This window comes from Vulpes lagopus, chromosome 3, assembly GCF_018345385.1.
Source record: "Vulpes lagopus strain Blue_001 chromosome 3, ASM1834538v1, whole genome shotgun sequence".
NCBI classification, from domain to species: domain Eukaryota; kingdom Metazoa; phylum Chordata; class Mammalia; order Carnivora; family Canidae; genus Vulpes; species Vulpes lagopus.
In genome coordinates this window covers 88,328,668-88,346,019 of record NC_054826.1, presented here as the reverse complement: position 1 = coordinate 88,346,019, position 17,352 = coordinate 88,328,668, and the positions used below count along the sequence as shown (strand labels likewise).

Below are 17,352 nucleotides of genomic sequence, written 5' to 3'. Positions count from 1 at the left end.
TCTCTCTCTCTCTATGTCTATCATAAATAAATAAATCTATCTTAAAAAAAAAAAGAGTAAGAAGTGAGGAAAGACTCTCATTATATCATAGACCGGGCTTATCTCAGGTAGAACCTGCTGCCTAAAGGCACCAGGGTGCTCCCTCCTCCTCTTCTTTTGCTTTCAGCAGACACATAATCTAAAAACCATGGCTTCAGGTTGCTAAAAGTGATGATTTTTTCCGGGACCGTTTATGCACAGCCCAAGGTGCTAACACCCTGCAGGAGCGATGTGTTGGTCCTGACCCCATGGCTGGCGCCTGTCGTCTGGGAAGGGACCTTCAACACTGATGTCCTGAATGAGCAGTTCCGGCTCCCGAACACCACCATCGGACTCACGGTGTTTGCTATCAGAAAATACGTGGTCTTCCTGGAGCTGTTTGTGCAGACGGCAGAGAAGCACTTCATGGTGGGACACAGGGTCACTTATTACGTCTTCACCGACCAGCCGGCTGATGTGCCCCACGTGCCCCTCAGGGAGGGCCGCAGGGTGGAGGTCCTCAAGGTCCCCAGCGCCCCGAGCTGGCAGGTGTCCATGCACCGCATGGAGTTGATAAGCAACTTCTCGCAGCAGCGCTTCCTCCACGAGGTGGACTACCTGGTGTGCGTGGACGTGGACATGAAGTTCTGTGACCATGTGGGCATGGAGATCCTGTCCCCCCTCTTTGGCACCCTGCACCCCGGTTTTTATGGGGCAGCCCGCGAGGCCTTCGCCTACGAGTGCCAGCCGCAGTCCCAGGCCTACATTCTGAGAGACTAGGGTGACTTTTACTACACAGGGAGCTTTTTCGGGGGGTCGGTGGTCGAGGTTCTCCAGCTGACCACGGCAGTCACCAGGCAATGGTGGTGGACCAGGCCAACGGGCTCAAGGCCGTGTGGCACGATGAGAGCCACCTGAACAGGTACCTGCTGGACCACAAGCCCACCAAGGTGCTGTCCCCGGAGTATCTGTGGGACCGACAGAAGCTGGGGTGGCCCCCTGTCATGAAGAAGCTGAGATTCGTGGCTGTGCCCAAGGGTCACCTGGACATGCGGGGCTCCTGAGGGGCAGGTCCAGGCCCCTGGCCACCCCCACGCTCTGAGGTGCTGATTTTCTTTTGAAGGTAGATTCTTTTTTTAAAAAAATTTTTATTTATTTATGAGAGACACAGAAAGAAAGAGAGAGAGAGAGAGAGGCAGAGGGAGAAGCAGGCTCCATGCAGGAAGCCTGATGTGGGACTTAATCCAGGGTCTCCAGGATCAGGCCCTGGGCTGAAGGCAGCACTAAACCCCTGAGCCACCGGGGCTGCCCTGAAGGTAGAGTCTAAATTACTTTAGTATTTGACAAAATGCACTAACTGACAAAACTTGTGGATTTCATTAACACTGGGTCTCAAATTATTTGTTATGCCTGGGGATACTGCTAAATTTAAGCATCATATTTACTATAATCTTAGGATATTAACCCAATAACAGAGGGAAAATAAATGTTTCACTTTCACTGTAGCCTTGACTAAATTTTCCATAGTTATAGCACCTGCTTCCTAAAATATCCCATATTAGGCAAAGATGCTCTAATTCAATAAATAATACTTTAAAATTAAAGTAGATCTTTGAGACTTACAAATTGGTTTGATAAAATAGGAACCCCTGGAGTCCAGTTAAAATCGTTAATATATCCTAATGTGAACTAAAACAGGACATTAGAGGATTAAAACTTATTATATAAAACCTAATTAATAAAGAACTGATTATCCCCACTATTTTTCTGTATGACACCCCAATTTTTCCTGTTCTTAAACATGGAAAATATAAGGGATGCCTCCTGATGAATCACTACAGCCTGAATCCTGTGGTCCCATCTGTTAGGGCCTTTCTATCAGCGTACTTAAGCTGCCATGACAAAGTAGCACAGGCTGGGTGGCTGAAACAATGGAAATTTATTATTTCACAATTCTGGAGGCTTGAAAGTCCAAGATCAAGGTCTGATGGGGTGCAGTCTCTGGTGAGGGCTCTCTTCTTGGCTTGCAGACAGCTGCCTTCTTGAGTGTTGACACATGGAGAGAAAGCTCACTATCTGGTCTCTCTTATAAGCCATTAATCTTATTAGATCGGAACCCCACTCTCATGAGATAATTTAACTTTCTTACTTCTTTCTCCAAATATAGCCACACTAAGGGGTTAGGTATTCAACATACACATTTTGTGGGATGCAAATATTTGGTCCCTAACAGCCCTCATGCCATCCAATATTGTTAAAATTACTGATTCTATCCAATCAGGAGCTAGTAAATAGTTGGCTCTTGCAGGCTTGGCCAGCATGTGTTCTATTCAGTGCCTAATTTAATAGCCTCTCAGCTGCATTTTGCCTTCAGTTCCCAAGGGACACAACACCCTTTTTCAGATCACTCACAGCATACTTCAGTGGTTCTGCCATTGTGCTCAATGTTTGCAGATGAGATACTAACTGCATCACCCTTTCTCCAAATGGCTGACATTGCAGCACAGGTATGACATGACATTGATGACATCCTCCTACAAGGAGATTCTTCTGACACACTCATTACAGACATACAAATCTGGTATCTTTTAGTCTTTTGGGTGATTCTAGAGGTAACATAGTTCTCATCTATAACTTTTGCTTATTCTCACTGCTGCTGCTTCTTACAAATCAACTCACTGCAAGTGGGGTTCTCTCCAACCAAAAAACTCTAAAATCTGTCCGTGTTAAAATCAACAGGCACTCTTGTGAATGCTCTCAGAAACTTCTTCACTAAAGAGACTTTGACAACCTCTTCTCATGCTTCCTAGAGTCTCTGGACCACTTATGATGGCCATAAGTTGCCCAGGAGCTCCCGATGGGAGAGACTGCATCTTTTAGCTTCATGCTATACATCAAATTACTGATTACATCCTGGGATATCTTGGAGCTAAAGGCTCTCACAGATCCTAAACTTATGGCCTTCCATAATTTCCACCTGCATTTTGGTGTAAATTGATAAATTTTCTGAAAAGCAAACATTTATTAAGCAAGGAAAAATTCCCTTTGAGGCTTTTTGTGCAGCATACAAAAATGGAAGTCAGGTATAGGAGCACCTGGGTGGCTTAGTGGTTGAGCCTAAGCCTTTGGCTTAGGTTGTGATCCCGGGGTCCTGGGATCGAGCTCTGCATCTCCCCTGCAGGGAGCCTGCTTCTCCCTCTGCCTGTGTCTCTGCCTCCCTATCTGTGTCTCTCATTAATAAATAAATAAAATCTTAAAAAAAAATAGAAGTCAGGTAAAAAGCAGCATTTATTAACAGTTAAGCATAAGAGATGTATTATTTTCTCAACTATAAAAAGGGTACTATAGAAAGTGACAAAATTATGATTTCAAGGAATTCAGATTGAGATATAGTAACTTCAGCGTAAGTTTTAAGTATGCTGTGCACTGTATATCATCACCAGTCTCTCATCTCAAATAGACTGTTTGAACGTACTGCTGAATAAGTGTTTTCTGATTCTGAAGTTGCAGTCAGAATTGAGTGCCAGGATGAAATCAACAACAACAAAAATAATAGCTCCACTTATGATTACAGAGATTATTATCTAAATGCACCAACTTTTACAATACAGAAAATAAATATTTTCTGGACCTTTGCTACAGTGTTGCTTTTGGTGGAGGTATACTAATACAAATTTTAGGGGATGTTTGCATAAAGGTGCAGACATTTTTATTCCAAATAGAAGCAAAGCATGAATGATTCTCTGGAAGATGTTAGCTGTCTTGCTTATATTACCTACTGCTCAAATAGCTTTTGATATTCTTTCTGTACATGCTGAAGTAATTGTTATGAAATTGTTCCCTTCGAATTTATGCTGTTTGAATTGAGTGACTGAAGGATTTATGTATTTTTAAATAATCCACTGAGTGACACTAACTTGCTTACTTCTTGTTCAGTTTCCAGTATGTTTTTAGCATAGGATTACGGAAATGGAAAGAAAAACAAGAAGTATTATTAAATATTCCAATCAATGTTAAATGGAACTTGAAAACATCAAAGGAAGAATTGATGAAACCTTCATAAATGTCAAGCTTGTTCTTAAAAGGGAAAACATTACTTATAAATAGGAAAATAAGTTGACTTGTGGATAATCATTGTACTTGCCATGACTGTCTTTTGAAATGAATTTCATCTTGAAATTTGAAATTTTTGATTTTTTAACTTAAATGTTACTAAATGCTTCTCCAGCATGGGAACAAGCGAATTATCATGTGTAAAGTTAAAGAGGAAGGGAAAAATCGGAAGAAAAAAAAAAGAAACAGTTCTCTTTTTGTCAGTGGACAGTATTTTAAAAAGTCATTAACCGAAGGATGCAACATAAAGTCTCGAAGAATGGGAAAGGCAGGTCACCCCGTGAAGAACGGTGGCACGTGTCTCAACAAAGCCGATCTTGAAAGCCAGCCCCAGTGTTGACTTCAGGCCAGTGTGAGCGCTCGTCGTGCCAAACCGAGGGCTTAACGAGTGGCCAGACGTCTCCATTCTACCCGCCAGTGAATGGCCGGAGAGGCAGGCGGGATGAGGGATCCGAGCACTCCTGAGGCGCGTCGGCCGTGAGGGGACGCGGAGCTCCCGGGAAGGCCCTCGGCGGCCGCGCTCCCGACACGGAAGTGCCCCGGGGGCCGCCCGCAGGGCCGAGGTGCGGCTTTAGATGCTCACCGTTAATTTGGGGCGAACGACGCAGGAGACTGTGGTGTCAGCGCGTCAGCGGCTTCCCCCTCAGTTGCTGCACCTCCGCGTCCCCTCGTCTGCGGACCGTTTCCCCGCGAGGGGGCGCCGGCATGTCGGGGACGCGGCTGGTTCCCGTCGGCGGCCGCGGTCTCGCGAGAAGACGGCCCCGGATGCTCCCGCGGCTGCGGGCCGGGGCGCGGGCCGGAGGACGCGCCGGGGAGCCTCGGGGCGGCGTGGGGACCCGCTGCGGGGCGGCTCCGCGGGGCGCGGTGCCAGAGGCCGCGAAGGCTTTGGTGCCTGAGCTCGGGGGTCCTGCTGCGTCTCCGTGCTCGGAGGGTGACCCAGCCCGTCGCGGCGCTCGTTGCCGAGCGAAGCTTGGGGTCTTGCCCTCCGCCGCGGAGGTCGGCGGGGGCCCGGGTGAGTCCGGCGGGAGCCCGCCTCGGGGCGTGCGGCCCGACCCTGCCTCCCGCTTCCCCTACACTCGCGGCCCCTCGTGGCGCGCCCAGCCGCCTGCGGTCATTGTCGCGTTCCCATGGCAACCGCGTGGCGGGCTCGAGCGGGGTAGATGCCCTTCCTGCCCCTCCGTCCGCCCCGACCTCGCTCCCGGAGAGCCTGCGACGCTGGCGCCTAAGGGGAGGCATCCAGGGCCCACGGACATGCCGCAGCTGCCTTTGTCCCCGGGAGCGGCAGTTTGCACGGACACAGGGTCCGGCTGCTGAGTCGGGGACAGGATGGGGACTCTGACTGGCCGTGCCCAGTTTTCCTAGAATAAGGCAGCTCTTGTGGGGGGGAGGGGGATCCCGGGGGCAGGGACCCCCCTCCTGGCCCCCGACCTCAGTGGAGGTCCGGAGTGAAGGTGGGAGGAGCAGAGACTGGGTCAGCCGGAAGCCACTTGGCCCTCCCGCCAGAACCGGGGTGGCAGCCGGGTCGGCGCGGACGCTGTGGGCCAGCTTCCAGGAGGGGTGTGGGCTGCGGCTGGCAGGAGCGTGGGCCGCAAGGGACAGCAGGCGCGGCTCGTGGGGAAGCCGCGAGGGTCGCGTGGAAGGAAGGGCCTACGGGCCACGCGGGGGGCCACCGCCTTCCTCGCTCGCTCTGGGCTCCCCTCCCAGATCCCGCGGGGCTGCGGATCCGATGGAGTCCGAGACGGTTCTGTAGGGCGGGAGAGGCCTTCACGTCTTCGCTGTTTGTGCCCGGCTAAGCATAGGGGTGGGGTAGGGAGAGAAGGAAATGGGTCTTCTTTCACCTGCCTTACCTGCTCTGCTCTTGGTCACGTCTTGTTGTGGCAGAAACAAGAGCAGACAGGGAGTGTCTTGACAGTCCAGGCAGGTGTTTTCTGCTTTGACAACAGATAAGCTAAAACCGGTTTGTTGTTATTTTTAGTCAAAAGATATGTTTGAGAACCTGAAACTGAGTTAAAGCAAACTTTTTTTTTCCCCCTTTGAAAAAAGACCGGACCTTAAAAACCCCATCCCTGTTTTCAGAACCTAGTGGGATTCTCTGGTTTATAATGCATTACAGCTTGAATATTTTTGCTCAGCAACGGTTTTTAATGAAAGCATTATGTTCCATTTCTTGGCTTTTCCTAGTTTGCTTAATTATAAGTGTCCTGTGTTATTTATTTTTTTCTGTGTTAGAGCATACATTGTTACTAAATCTGTCGAAAACAAAAACATTTTTTAAGGATTTTATTTTTAAGTAATCTCTACACCCAACATGCAGCTTGAACCTACGACCCCAAGATCAAGAGTTGCTTTGCCCACTGACTGAGCCACCCAGGTGCCCTGAAAACAATTGTTTTTACATTTAAGCACTAGCCTGTCCAAGCACTGTGGAATTGTGCATCTGCTGCTCCCTCCTTCCTGTCCTCCTTTCTGCCCCTTCTCAAAACACCTCCCCTTCAGAGGTGTTTTGCCAGCAGCTCTGTGGAGTTTCTCAGGCATCTCATGATGGTTCTTATCTTCTCAGCTGTACCCTCACGGTTATCCACACTCTTCCAGGGCCAGCAGAAGATGATCACATCCCAGGTGAGTTGTTCATTCACAGTTTTGCCTAACAATGATAATGTGAAGTTCATAAAATGTCTATGCCTTTATATAAAATAGTGGAAATAAATATGTTAACATTAGAGAAAATACAGAACACATGCCAACACATTACAGTACATGGGCCAAATACAGCCTGCTGCCTATTTTTCAAAGGCCCACAAACTAAGAACTTTATTTATTTATTTATTTATTTATTTATTTATTTATTTATTTATTTATTTTTAAAGATTTTATTTATTCATGACAGACAGAGAGAAAGAGAGAGAGAGAAAGAGAGGCAGAAACACAGGCAGAGGGAGAAGCAGGCTCCATGCAGGGAGCCCAACATGGGACTCCATCCCAGGTCTCCAGGATCAGGCCCTGGGCTGAAGGAGGTGCTAAAGCGCTGAGCCACCTGGGCTGCCCAACTAAAAACTTCTAATTGGTTGAGAAACCAATCAAGAGTAGAATTTTGTGATGGGAAATTATATGAAATTCAGGTGTGTTTATAAAGTTTTATAGACATTCATATGTGGCTGTGGCTGCTTCATGTTATAGGGATAGAGTTGGGTGGTTGAGACAGACAGTATAGCTCAGGCAAGCCTAGACTATTTACTATGTGACCATCTATCAAAAATATTTGCTGTTTGCTGACCTCTGGTACAGTAAGGCAAATATGCACTGTAGATAAATGAACACCTTTGATCTGAGTTTTGAAACTGGAACATAAAAAAGTTTTTTGATAAGCTTCATTTGGTGGCATTGTGTACCTTTCAGTGTGAGTCCTGCAATTACACGAGAAGTGGTAGGCTTATAGTGAAATAATTCTTGTCCAATTCAGAGGAAAAGTTGCACATGAATTATGCCAGCATTAGGACTCATGGTTGTTCAAAGACGGAGCAAATTAGTGCAGACTAGAATGACCTAGGGTGGTCAGATAGGCCTTGTGACAGCCCTGGGGGCTGGGCAGAATCTGCATTCCTGCAGAGCGCTTGCTTTGGCCACATATATACTAAAATTGGAATGATAACAGAAAAGATTAGCATGGCCCCTGTGCAAGGATGACATGTAAATTTTTGCACAGTACAGTGAGGTATGCCGCTTTTTTTGAATTGTGAAATACACATAACATGAAAAACACATAACATGAAAAAAAAATACATTTAAACCTTTTTATTTTATTTTATTTTTTTTTCATTTAAACCTTTTAAAAAAAAAAAAAGATGTAATTTGAGAGAGAGCGAGCGTGTGCGCGCACAAACAGGGGGAGGGGCAGAGGGAGAGAAGCAGGCTCCCCATTCAGGGACTTCCTGCATGAGGCTTATTCTCAGGCCCCCGACTGAGATCATGACCTGAGCCAAAATCCGAATCAGCCGCTCAACCCTCTGAGCTACCCAGGTGTCCCACATTTGAACCTTTTTAAAGTCTAGAATTCACTTGCACCTAATACATTCACATGTACAACCAAACCACCCTCTCCTTCCAGAATAGTTTAATCCCACCAAAAGGAAACCCCCCCCACCTTTAATGAGCAGTGCCATGACTTAATGAGCAAATTACTCCCCAGTCTGCCTAGCCCCTAGCAACCACTAATGTGCTTTCTGTTTACAGATGTGTCTATTTTGGATTTCTCATTTAGATGGAATCATACAGTATGTAGTCTTTTATGTGTAACTTCTTTCATTTACCTTAATGTGTTCAAAACCCAAGTCGTAGCATGTACCACTCCTTTATCTTTTTTTATGACTGAATGATATTCTGGTGTATGTATATACCACCTTCTGTGTATCCATCTGTTGATGGGCATTTGGAGTGATTCCATGTTTGGCTATTGAGAACAGTGCTGCTATGAGTATTCACGTACAAGCTTTTGTTTGAAGACCTATTTCAGTTCTTTCCTGGGAGTAAAATTGATGAGTCCTTCTATGTTTAACTTATTGTGAAACTACAAAACTGTTCTACATCAAGATCCCTTGCAAGTCCATGAATTTTAGATTAACCTTTCTGTTTCTGCAAAGAAAGGCTGTTGGGATTTTGGTAAGGATGGCATTGAATCTGTGCATCACTTTGGGGAATAGTGCTGTTTTAACAATATTAGGTTTTACAGTCTGTGAGCTTGAGAGGTTTTACTTAGGTCTTTAATTTCTTTCAGCAATGTTTTCTAGTTTTCAGAATGCAAATTTTAGATATCTTTGCTCAAATTTATTCTTAAGTATTTTATTCTCCTAGATGCTGTTCTAAATGGAACTGTTTTCTTAATACAGCTCTAATTAACTTCTCTTTCAAATTAGTTGAAAGCAAGTAACTGAAAACCACTTGACTTCTAAGAGGGGATGTTATCCATTCTCACTCACCAGTCATTCCTTTTTTGATGTCCTGAAGGCTTTTGCATCATGGGGGTATTGCAGCTTAGTAAGCTTTGACATACTCTTTGTGAGTATATTTTTTGATAAGGAACACATAACTAGACATTTTTAGCCTAATACGAAATGCCCTGTCCTTTATATTGAGAATTTAATCTATTGTCGTTTTGTTGTGGTGACTGATACGTGGCTTTAACTCCTTCATCTTTCATTGTAATTTTATTCCGCGCACTTTCTTCTTATGTATTTTTTAAAAACCTAGTTAATTGAGGCGAAATTCACATACAGAATTAACTATTTTAAAGTGATCAATTCAGTGGCATTTAGTGTTATATGTTATTCACAGTGTTATATGCAGCCACTACCTTAATCAAGTTTCAAAATATTTCATCATTCTGAATAAAGCCCTTGATTCACTCATGAAGGAGTTTCCCTCTATTCTCCCATTCACTCAACTCCTGGCAACCAGCAGTCGTGTTCTATCTCTGTGGATTGGTCTATTCTGAGTATTTCATATAAATTGAGTCATTCAGGGGCATTTGGCGGCTCAGTTGGTTAAGCGTCTGCCTTTGGCTCAGGTTGGGACCAGCCCTGTGTCCGGCTCCCTGCTCCCTTTTCCCTCTCCCTCTGCCTCTCCCCACTGCTTGTGCACACACTAATTCTCTCTCTCTCAAATAAACACATAAAATCTTAAAAAAAAAAAAAAAAAAAAAGCCAAATTGAGTCATTCAGTATATGGGCATTTGTGTCTGGCTTCTTTCATGTTTTCAAGGTTCATCCATATTGTAGTATATATCAGTACATTTTTACTTTTTTTTCTTTTTTTATGGTGGTAAAAATACAAATAACATAAAATTTACCATCTTAAACTTTTTTTGAGTATACAGTTCAGTGGTTTTATTTTTTTTAATTTTTTTTTTTAAGATTTTATTTATTTATTCATGAGAAACACAGAGAGAAAGGCAGAGATACAGGCAGAGGGAGAAGCAGGCTCCCTGCGGGGAGCCCGATGTGGGACTCGATCCCAAGACCCCAGGATCATGACCTGAGCCGAAGGCAGATGCTCAACTGCTTGAGCCACTCAGGTGCCCCCACAGGAGTGGTTTTAAATACATTCACACTGTTATGCATCTATTACTACCATCCATCCCCATACTCTTATCTTGTAAAACTGAAATTCTCTACTTGTTAAACAGTAACTCCCCAATCTCCCCTATCTTCAGCCACTGGAAACTATTATACTTCCTGTTTCTGTAATTTTGATTGCCCTAAGTACCTCACATAAGTGGAATCTGTAGCATTTGTCCTTGTGTGACTGGCTCATTTCACTTAGCATAATGTCCTCAAGATTCATCCGGGTTGTAGCACATTGCAGACTTTTTTCTGCTTTTAAGGCTGAGTAATATCCCATTGTTTGTGTACATGCATTTTGCTTATTGATTCATTTGTCCATGGACACTTGACTTGTTCCATGTTTTAGCTATTGCGAGTAACAATGCTGCTGTGAAAGTGAGTGTACAGACATCTTTTGAGACCTTCTTTTGGATATATACCTTGAAGTAGAATTGCTGGGTCATATGGTAATTCTATTTTGAATGTTTTGAGGAATCTCCATTCTGTTTTTCATAGTGGTTTTACCATTTTACATTCCCACCAACAGTACACGGGAGTTCCATTTTTCTCTACATTCACACCAACAGTTATTTTTTGTGTTTTTGATAGCAGTCCTGATGGCTGGGAGGTGGTATCTTATTGTAGTTTTGATTTGTATTTCTCTAATGATTCATGATGTTAAGCATCTTTTCATGTGTTTATTGACCATATGTATATCTTCTTTGCAGAAATGTCTGTTCAAATCCATTGTCCATTTTTGAATTCAGTTGTTTTGGGTATTTTTGTTACTGAATTTTAAAGTTTACATATTCTGGATATTAATCCCTTATCAGCTATATGACTTACAAATATTTTCTCCTTATCTGTGGCTTGCCTTTTTAGTCTGTGGATAGTAATCATCTGTTGTGAAAATATTTTAATTCCCATGAAAAAATTATCAGTTTCTTTTGTTACTCATGCCTTTGATGTCATATCCAAGAAATCATTGCCAAATCCAGTGTTGTTTAGCTTTTGTCCTATATTTTCTCCTAAGAACTTTATTGTTTTAGGTTTTACATTTGGGTATGATATCCATTTTGATTTGATTTTTGTATATGGTGTTAGATAAGGGTCCAACTTCATTCTTTTGCATGTGACTATCGAGTTTTTCTAGTGCTGTTTGATCAAAAGACTGTCGTTTTTCCATTGAATGGTCTTGACAACCTTGTCAAAAATCATTTTACACTATATGTGAGGGTTTGTTTCTAGATTCTGTTTTCTATTCCATTGGTCTATATGTTTCTTTTTATACTGGTACCGTCCTGTTTTGATTACTGTAGCTTTGTATTAAGTTTTGAAATCATAACGTGTGAGTCTTCTATTTTTGTTTTTTTTCAACATTGTTGTGGATGTTCCAGTTTCTTTAGATTCTGTATACATTTTAGGATAGATGTCTTTATTTCTGAAAAAAAAAAAATCATTGGCATTTTGCTAGGGATTTCATTGAATCTGTAGTTTGCTTTGAATAATACTGACATTTTCACAATAAGTTTTCTAATCCATATACATGGGATGTGGTTCCATTTATTTATATTTTCTTTAATATGTTTTAGCCCTGTTTTGTAGTTTCCATTGTGTGAATCTTTTGTATCTTTGGCTACATTAATTCCTAAGATTTCTTTTGATGCTTTTGTAAATGGAATTGTTTTTGTAATTTCCTTTTCAGATGTTTCATTGTTTCTGTATAGAAATGCAGCTGATCTTTGTGTGTTGACATATATACTTCACAAAAAAATAAATGAATTCAGCATTTAGTTGATCGAATAGGGTTTATTTTTTTTGTGAAGTCCTTAGGTTTTTCTACATTTGCAGAGATAATTTTACTTTTTCCCTTCCAATTTGGATACCTTTTATTTCTTTTTCTTGTCCAGTGCTCTGACTAGAACTTCCAGTACTATGTTGAATAGAAGCGGTAAAAGCAGACAGCCTTGCCTTGCTCCTGATCTTAGAAGAATAGCTTTCAACTTTTCACCATTGAGTATAATTTTTCCTGTGTTTCTTACATACATGGCTTTTATTATGTGAGGGTAGTTCCCTACTATTTCTATTTTGTCAAGTGTTGTTAACATAAAAGATTGTTGAATTTTGCCAAGTGCTTTTTCTGCATCAGTGGAGATAGTCATGTGGTTTTTTCCTTCATTGTATCGATGTAATCATATTACATTGATTAATTATTGTATGTTGAACCATCCTTGGATTCCAGGAATAGACTTGTTCATGGTATGTAATTATTTTTATTTTATTTTATTTTTCAATTGAAGTATAATTAAATACAATTTTGTGTTAATTTAAGGTGAATAACATCCCAATTGAACAATTCTATACATTAGTCAATGTTTACCACAATAAGTGTAGTCACCAGCTATTGCCATATATTATCACAATATTATTGATTTTATTTACTGCTCTGTACTTTTCATCTCCTTGATTTATTTTATAACTGAAGGTATCTATATTTTTTTTCTCACCAATCTCCCATCCCCTTTGGCAACCACTGATTTGTTCTTTGTATTTATGAGTTTACTTTTCATTTGTTTGCTCATTTGTTGTTTTTTTTTTTTAGGTTCCACATGTACGTGAAATCATATGGTATTTGTCTTTTTCTGTCTGACGTATTTCACTTAGCTATAATACCTTTTAGGTTCTTCCTGTTTGTCACAAATAGCAAGATCTTATTATTTCTTATGGCTGAGTAATAGTCTATTGTGTCTGTATACCAGATCTTTACCCATTCATCTATCAGTGGACATTTGGGTTGTTTCCATATCTTGGTTATTGTAAATAATGCTACAGTAAATATAGGGGTGCATATATCTTTCCAGTTTAGATTTTTGCTTTCTTTGGATAAATGCCCAGTAGTAAAATTACTGGGTCACATAGTATTTTTGTTTTTAATTTTTTGAGGATCTTCCATATTATTTTCCACAGTGGCTGCACCAATTCCATTCCCACCAAAAATGTACAAGTGTGCCTTTTTCTCCACATCCTCACCAATGCTTGTTATTTCTTTTTGATACTATATATTCTTACTGATGTAAGGTGATATCTCATTGTGGTTTTTTTTTTAAGATTTTTATTTATTTACTCATGACAGAGAGAGAGAGAGAGGCAGAGGGAGAAGCAGGCTCCAGGCAGGGAGCCCGACATGGGACTCGTTCCTGGGTCTCCAGGATCACACCCCGAGCTGAAGGCGGCACTAAACCGCTGGGCCACCCGGGTTGCCCTCTCATTGTGGTTTTGATTTGCATTTCCATGATGAGTGATGTTGAGTATCTTTTCATGTGTCTGTTTGCCATCTGTATGTTTTCTTTAATCAGATTTTTTTTTTTTTTGGTGTTGCGTTATATAAGCCTTTTATGTTTTGGATTTTAACCCCTTATTGGATATATTCATTTGCAGATACTTTGTCCCATTTACTGGTTTGCTTTTTTGTTTTGTTGATGATTTCCTTTGTGCAAAATCTTTTCATTTTGGTATAGTTGCAATAGTTTATTTTTGCTTTGTTTCCCTTGCCTTAGGAGACATATCTAGAAAAATGTTTCTATGTCCAGTGTCAAAGAAATTACTGGCTCTGTTTTCTTTTAGGAGTTTTATGGTTTCAGGTCTTACATTTAGGTCTTTAATTCCTTTTGAGTTTATTTTGGTGTATAGTGTAAGAAACTGGTCTAGTTTCATTCTTTTGCATTTAGCTGTCCAGTTTCCCCAGCACCATTTGTTGAAGAAACTGTCTTTTTCCCAGTGTTAATCTTACTTCTTACTTTGTCATAGCTTAATTGACCATATAGGTATGGGTTTACTTCTAGGGTCTCTATTCTGTTCCATTGATCTTTGTGTCTTGTTTTGTGCCAGTACCTTATATTTCATTTAGTACCTTTGTGGTGTATTATAATCCTTTTACTATGCTGCTGAATTGTTTGGTAATATTTTGTTGAGGATATTTTACATCAATGTTCATAAAGGATATTGGTATGTAGTTTTCTTTTCTCTTTATTTTTTTTTTCTAAGATTTTATTTACTTATTCATGAGAGACACAGAGAGAGAGAGGCAGAGACACAGGCAGAGGAAGAAGCAGGCTCCATGCAGGGAGCCTGACATGAGACTCGATCCCAGGACTTCAGGATTATGCCCTGGGCTGAAGGCAGACGCTAAACTGCTGAGCCACCTAGGCTGCCCTTCTTTTTTCTTTTAAAACAGTTTATTTAAACAAACAAAAAAGAATTCACCCATTTCCCCCACCCCGCTCCCCAACTCGGGCAACCACCAGTTTGTTCTATGAGTATGTTTTGTTTTGTTTTTAAATATTTTATTTATTTATTCATGAGACAGAGAGAAAGAGAGAGAGAGACAGGCAGAGGGAGAAGCAGGCTCCATGCAGGGAGCCCAGCACGAGACTTGATCCTGAGTCTGCAGGATCAGGCCCTGGGCTGAAGGTGGTGCTAAACCACTGAGTCACCTGGGCTGCCCTGTTTTGTTTTTTTTAAAGATTCCACATATGAGAGAGATCACATGGTACTTGTCTTTCTCTTTATCACTTAGCATCATTCCACAAAGTCCATCTATGTTATTGCAAATGGCAAGGTTTCATTCATTTTTACAGTTGAACAACACTCCATTGTACATATATACACCACAATTTCTTTATGCATTCATCCATTGATGGACATTTAGGTTGTTTCCATATCTTGGATACTGTAAGTAATGCTGCAGTAAACATGGGGGTGCATATATCCTTTTGAATTATTTTTTTTCCTTTGGATAAGTACCCAGAGGTGGAATTGCTGGTTCATATGGTAGTTCTATTTTTAGTGGGTTTTTTTAAAGATTTTATTTATTTATTTATTAATCAGAGACACACACAGAGAGAGAGAGAGAGAGAGGCAGAGACACAGGCAGAGGGAGAAGCAGGCTCCGTGCAGGGAGCCCGACATGGGACTTGATCCCAGGTCTCCAGGATCAGGCCCTGGGCTGAAGGTGGCGCTCAACACAGGCCACCCTATTTTTAGGTTTCTTGGAGAGCCTCTGTACTGTTTCCATAGCACCAATTTACACTCCCACCAACAGTCCACAAAGGTTCCTTTTTCTTTACATCCTCAGTATAATTTGTTACTTCTTGTGTTTTTGATAGCCATTCTAACAGGTGATTGACACCATTGTGGTTTTTATTTGTATCTTCCAGATAATTAGTGATGTTGAGCTTTTTTTTTTTTTTGAACCTGTTAGTCATCCATTGTTTGAAAACGGTCTATTTAGATCTGCCTATTTTTTATCAGATTTTTTTTTTTTTTTTTTTTTTGCAAATGGGTTGTATGAGTTCTTTATGTATTTTGGGTATTAGTCCCTTTAGACGTATTACTTGGAAATTTTTTCTCCCATTCAGTAAGTAGATTGCCTTTCCATTTTGTTGATGGTTTTCTTTGGTGTGCAAAAATTTGTAGTTATGATGTAATCTCATTTATTTCTCTTGTTGCTTTTGCTTTTAGTGTCAAATTTAAAATTATTGCCCAGACCTATGTCAAGAAGCTTGTTACCACCTGTGTTTTTTCTAGAAGTTTTATGGTTTCAAAGTTTCCTATTTCTTTGTATACCTTGTAATTTTTTGATTGAACACTGGGCATTTGATAATGTGGTGACTCTGGAAATCAGATTCTCTCCATTCTGCAATGTTTGCTATGTTTCCTTATTATTTTTATATATATTTATTGATTGATTGATTTTTATAGTCTGTCTCTGTGCCAAGGATCAGACATGTGTGTAAACTTAATATCTTCTTAGGTGTTTTCTGAGCCTTTTCCTTGGGTATGCCGTTACATTCTAATTTTCCTAGTATATGCAATTGTTTTTGGTTTTTTTTTTTTATGCAATTGTTTTTAAGTGTCCTGGTGTTTGATGTCCGGTTCTTGAAGGGGGAACAGCAAAAAAACAAAGGAGGGGAGAATGAAAAGGGAAAAATGCAAACTGGGGGAAGTGCATCAACAGGGGCTTTGTGCCTCTTTGTACCCATATGATCAGAGACATCAGTCTGATCAGAGCATGGGGACTTGCACAGAACCCCTTTATTATTTCTGTCTGCATTGCATATGTTTGTGGTGTGGATTCTTTAAGTCCTGTGGTAGCTGTGTCTTTGTATGTTTTCTTATGAGGATAAATTCTTTGAGACTGGGAAGAGTATTTTATTCAACTTGGAATTCTCAGAAACCAGGGCAGTTCCAGGAACAGGGCACTCAGATTTTTTGCATTAAATAATAAAATAATTCACCAATGGTATTTCTACTATGATTTCCTTTTTACTCACAAAGTATAACACAAAACAAGTTATATAGCAGAGGTCCTTAGTAATATTTTTTGGCTAGTTTTCAATGATAAAAAATGGTACAAATTAGTCTTTTAACTTCTTTATTTCTCATCATCTAATTCTAACCACTTCAGACTGAGCAGAAAATTGCTTTTCCAGGGATCATTGTCATTCAGGGATGTTACTGTGGGCTTCACTCAGGAGGAGTGGCAGCACCTGAACCTTGCTCAGAGGACCCTGTACAGGGATGTGATGTTGGAGAACTATAGCCATCTTGTCTCAGTGGGTAGGTAGTGTTTGTTTCATCCTAGTATGGGTGTCCTTTTTTATTTACAGAGACTTGCAGAGTTTTTTAAAGAATATAATAGTATTTAGCTTTGAAATTTGGAGGTCAAGGATGACTTTTCTCTTTTGGTTATCAGAAGGAATTTGTTTTCCTCTGCCTCATAACAGGGATTAAATTAATTTTTTCTATTGTATAGCCTTTCAGTTATAATGTCCTCCACCTTTAGAGGCCCTGAAACTCATTCAGTATTCAGTTTGTCTCAAGTCATACAATTCTTATTCACAGGGTATTCCATTGATAAACCAGAAGTGATCCTCAAGTTGGAGCAAGGAGAGGAGTCATGGATATTAGAGGAAGCGTTCCCAAGCCAGAGTGACCCAGGTGAGTTAGTACGTATGAGCCAGGTGGAGTTCAGGAGGAAATTAGAGCACAAAGGGTTAGTTCAGAGCTTTAAGACCATTGACATGGTCTTCAGGAATCACTTTTTTAGAGGCTCTGGACCTTTGGA

General features: G+C 41.1%; 2 protein-coding genes and 1 pseudogene across 8 annotated transcripts in view; all 3 read left to right on the top strand.

Moving 5' to 3' along the window:
* Nucleotides 1-17,352, top strand: part of ZNF37A (zinc finger protein 37A) — a 109,230-nt gene that overhangs the window by 63,391 nt on the left and 28,487 nt on the right. For 6 of the 7 annotated variants that reach the window (XM_041748868.1, XM_041748867.1, XM_041748866.1 and 3 more), the window contains 4 exons: nucleotides 3,955-5,143; nucleotides 6,692-6,750; nucleotides 16,718-16,844; nucleotides 17,130-17,225. In XM_041748868.1, coding sequence (XP_041604802.1) covers nucleotides 4,837-5,143; nucleotides 6,692-6,750; nucleotides 16,718-16,844; nucleotides 17,130-17,225 — 589 coding nt within the window. In that variant the 5' untranslated portion in view covers nucleotides 3,955-4,836. Of the gene's footprint in view, nucleotides 1-3,954; nucleotides 5,144-6,691; nucleotides 6,751-16,717; nucleotides 16,845-17,129; nucleotides 17,226-17,352 lie in introns of those variants that run through there. The other variant, XM_041748870.1, reaches the window with a different exon arrangement.
* Nucleotides 211-1,172, top strand: LOC121487042 (histo-blood group ABO system transferase-like). The gene is given in 2 exon segments (XM_041748504.1): nucleotides 211-865; nucleotides 868-1,172. Coding segments are annotated over 2 exon segments (870 nt in total). The 3' UTR covers nucleotides 1,083-1,172.
* On the top strand, nucleotides 7,741-7,858 carry LOC121488498 (annotated as a pseudogene).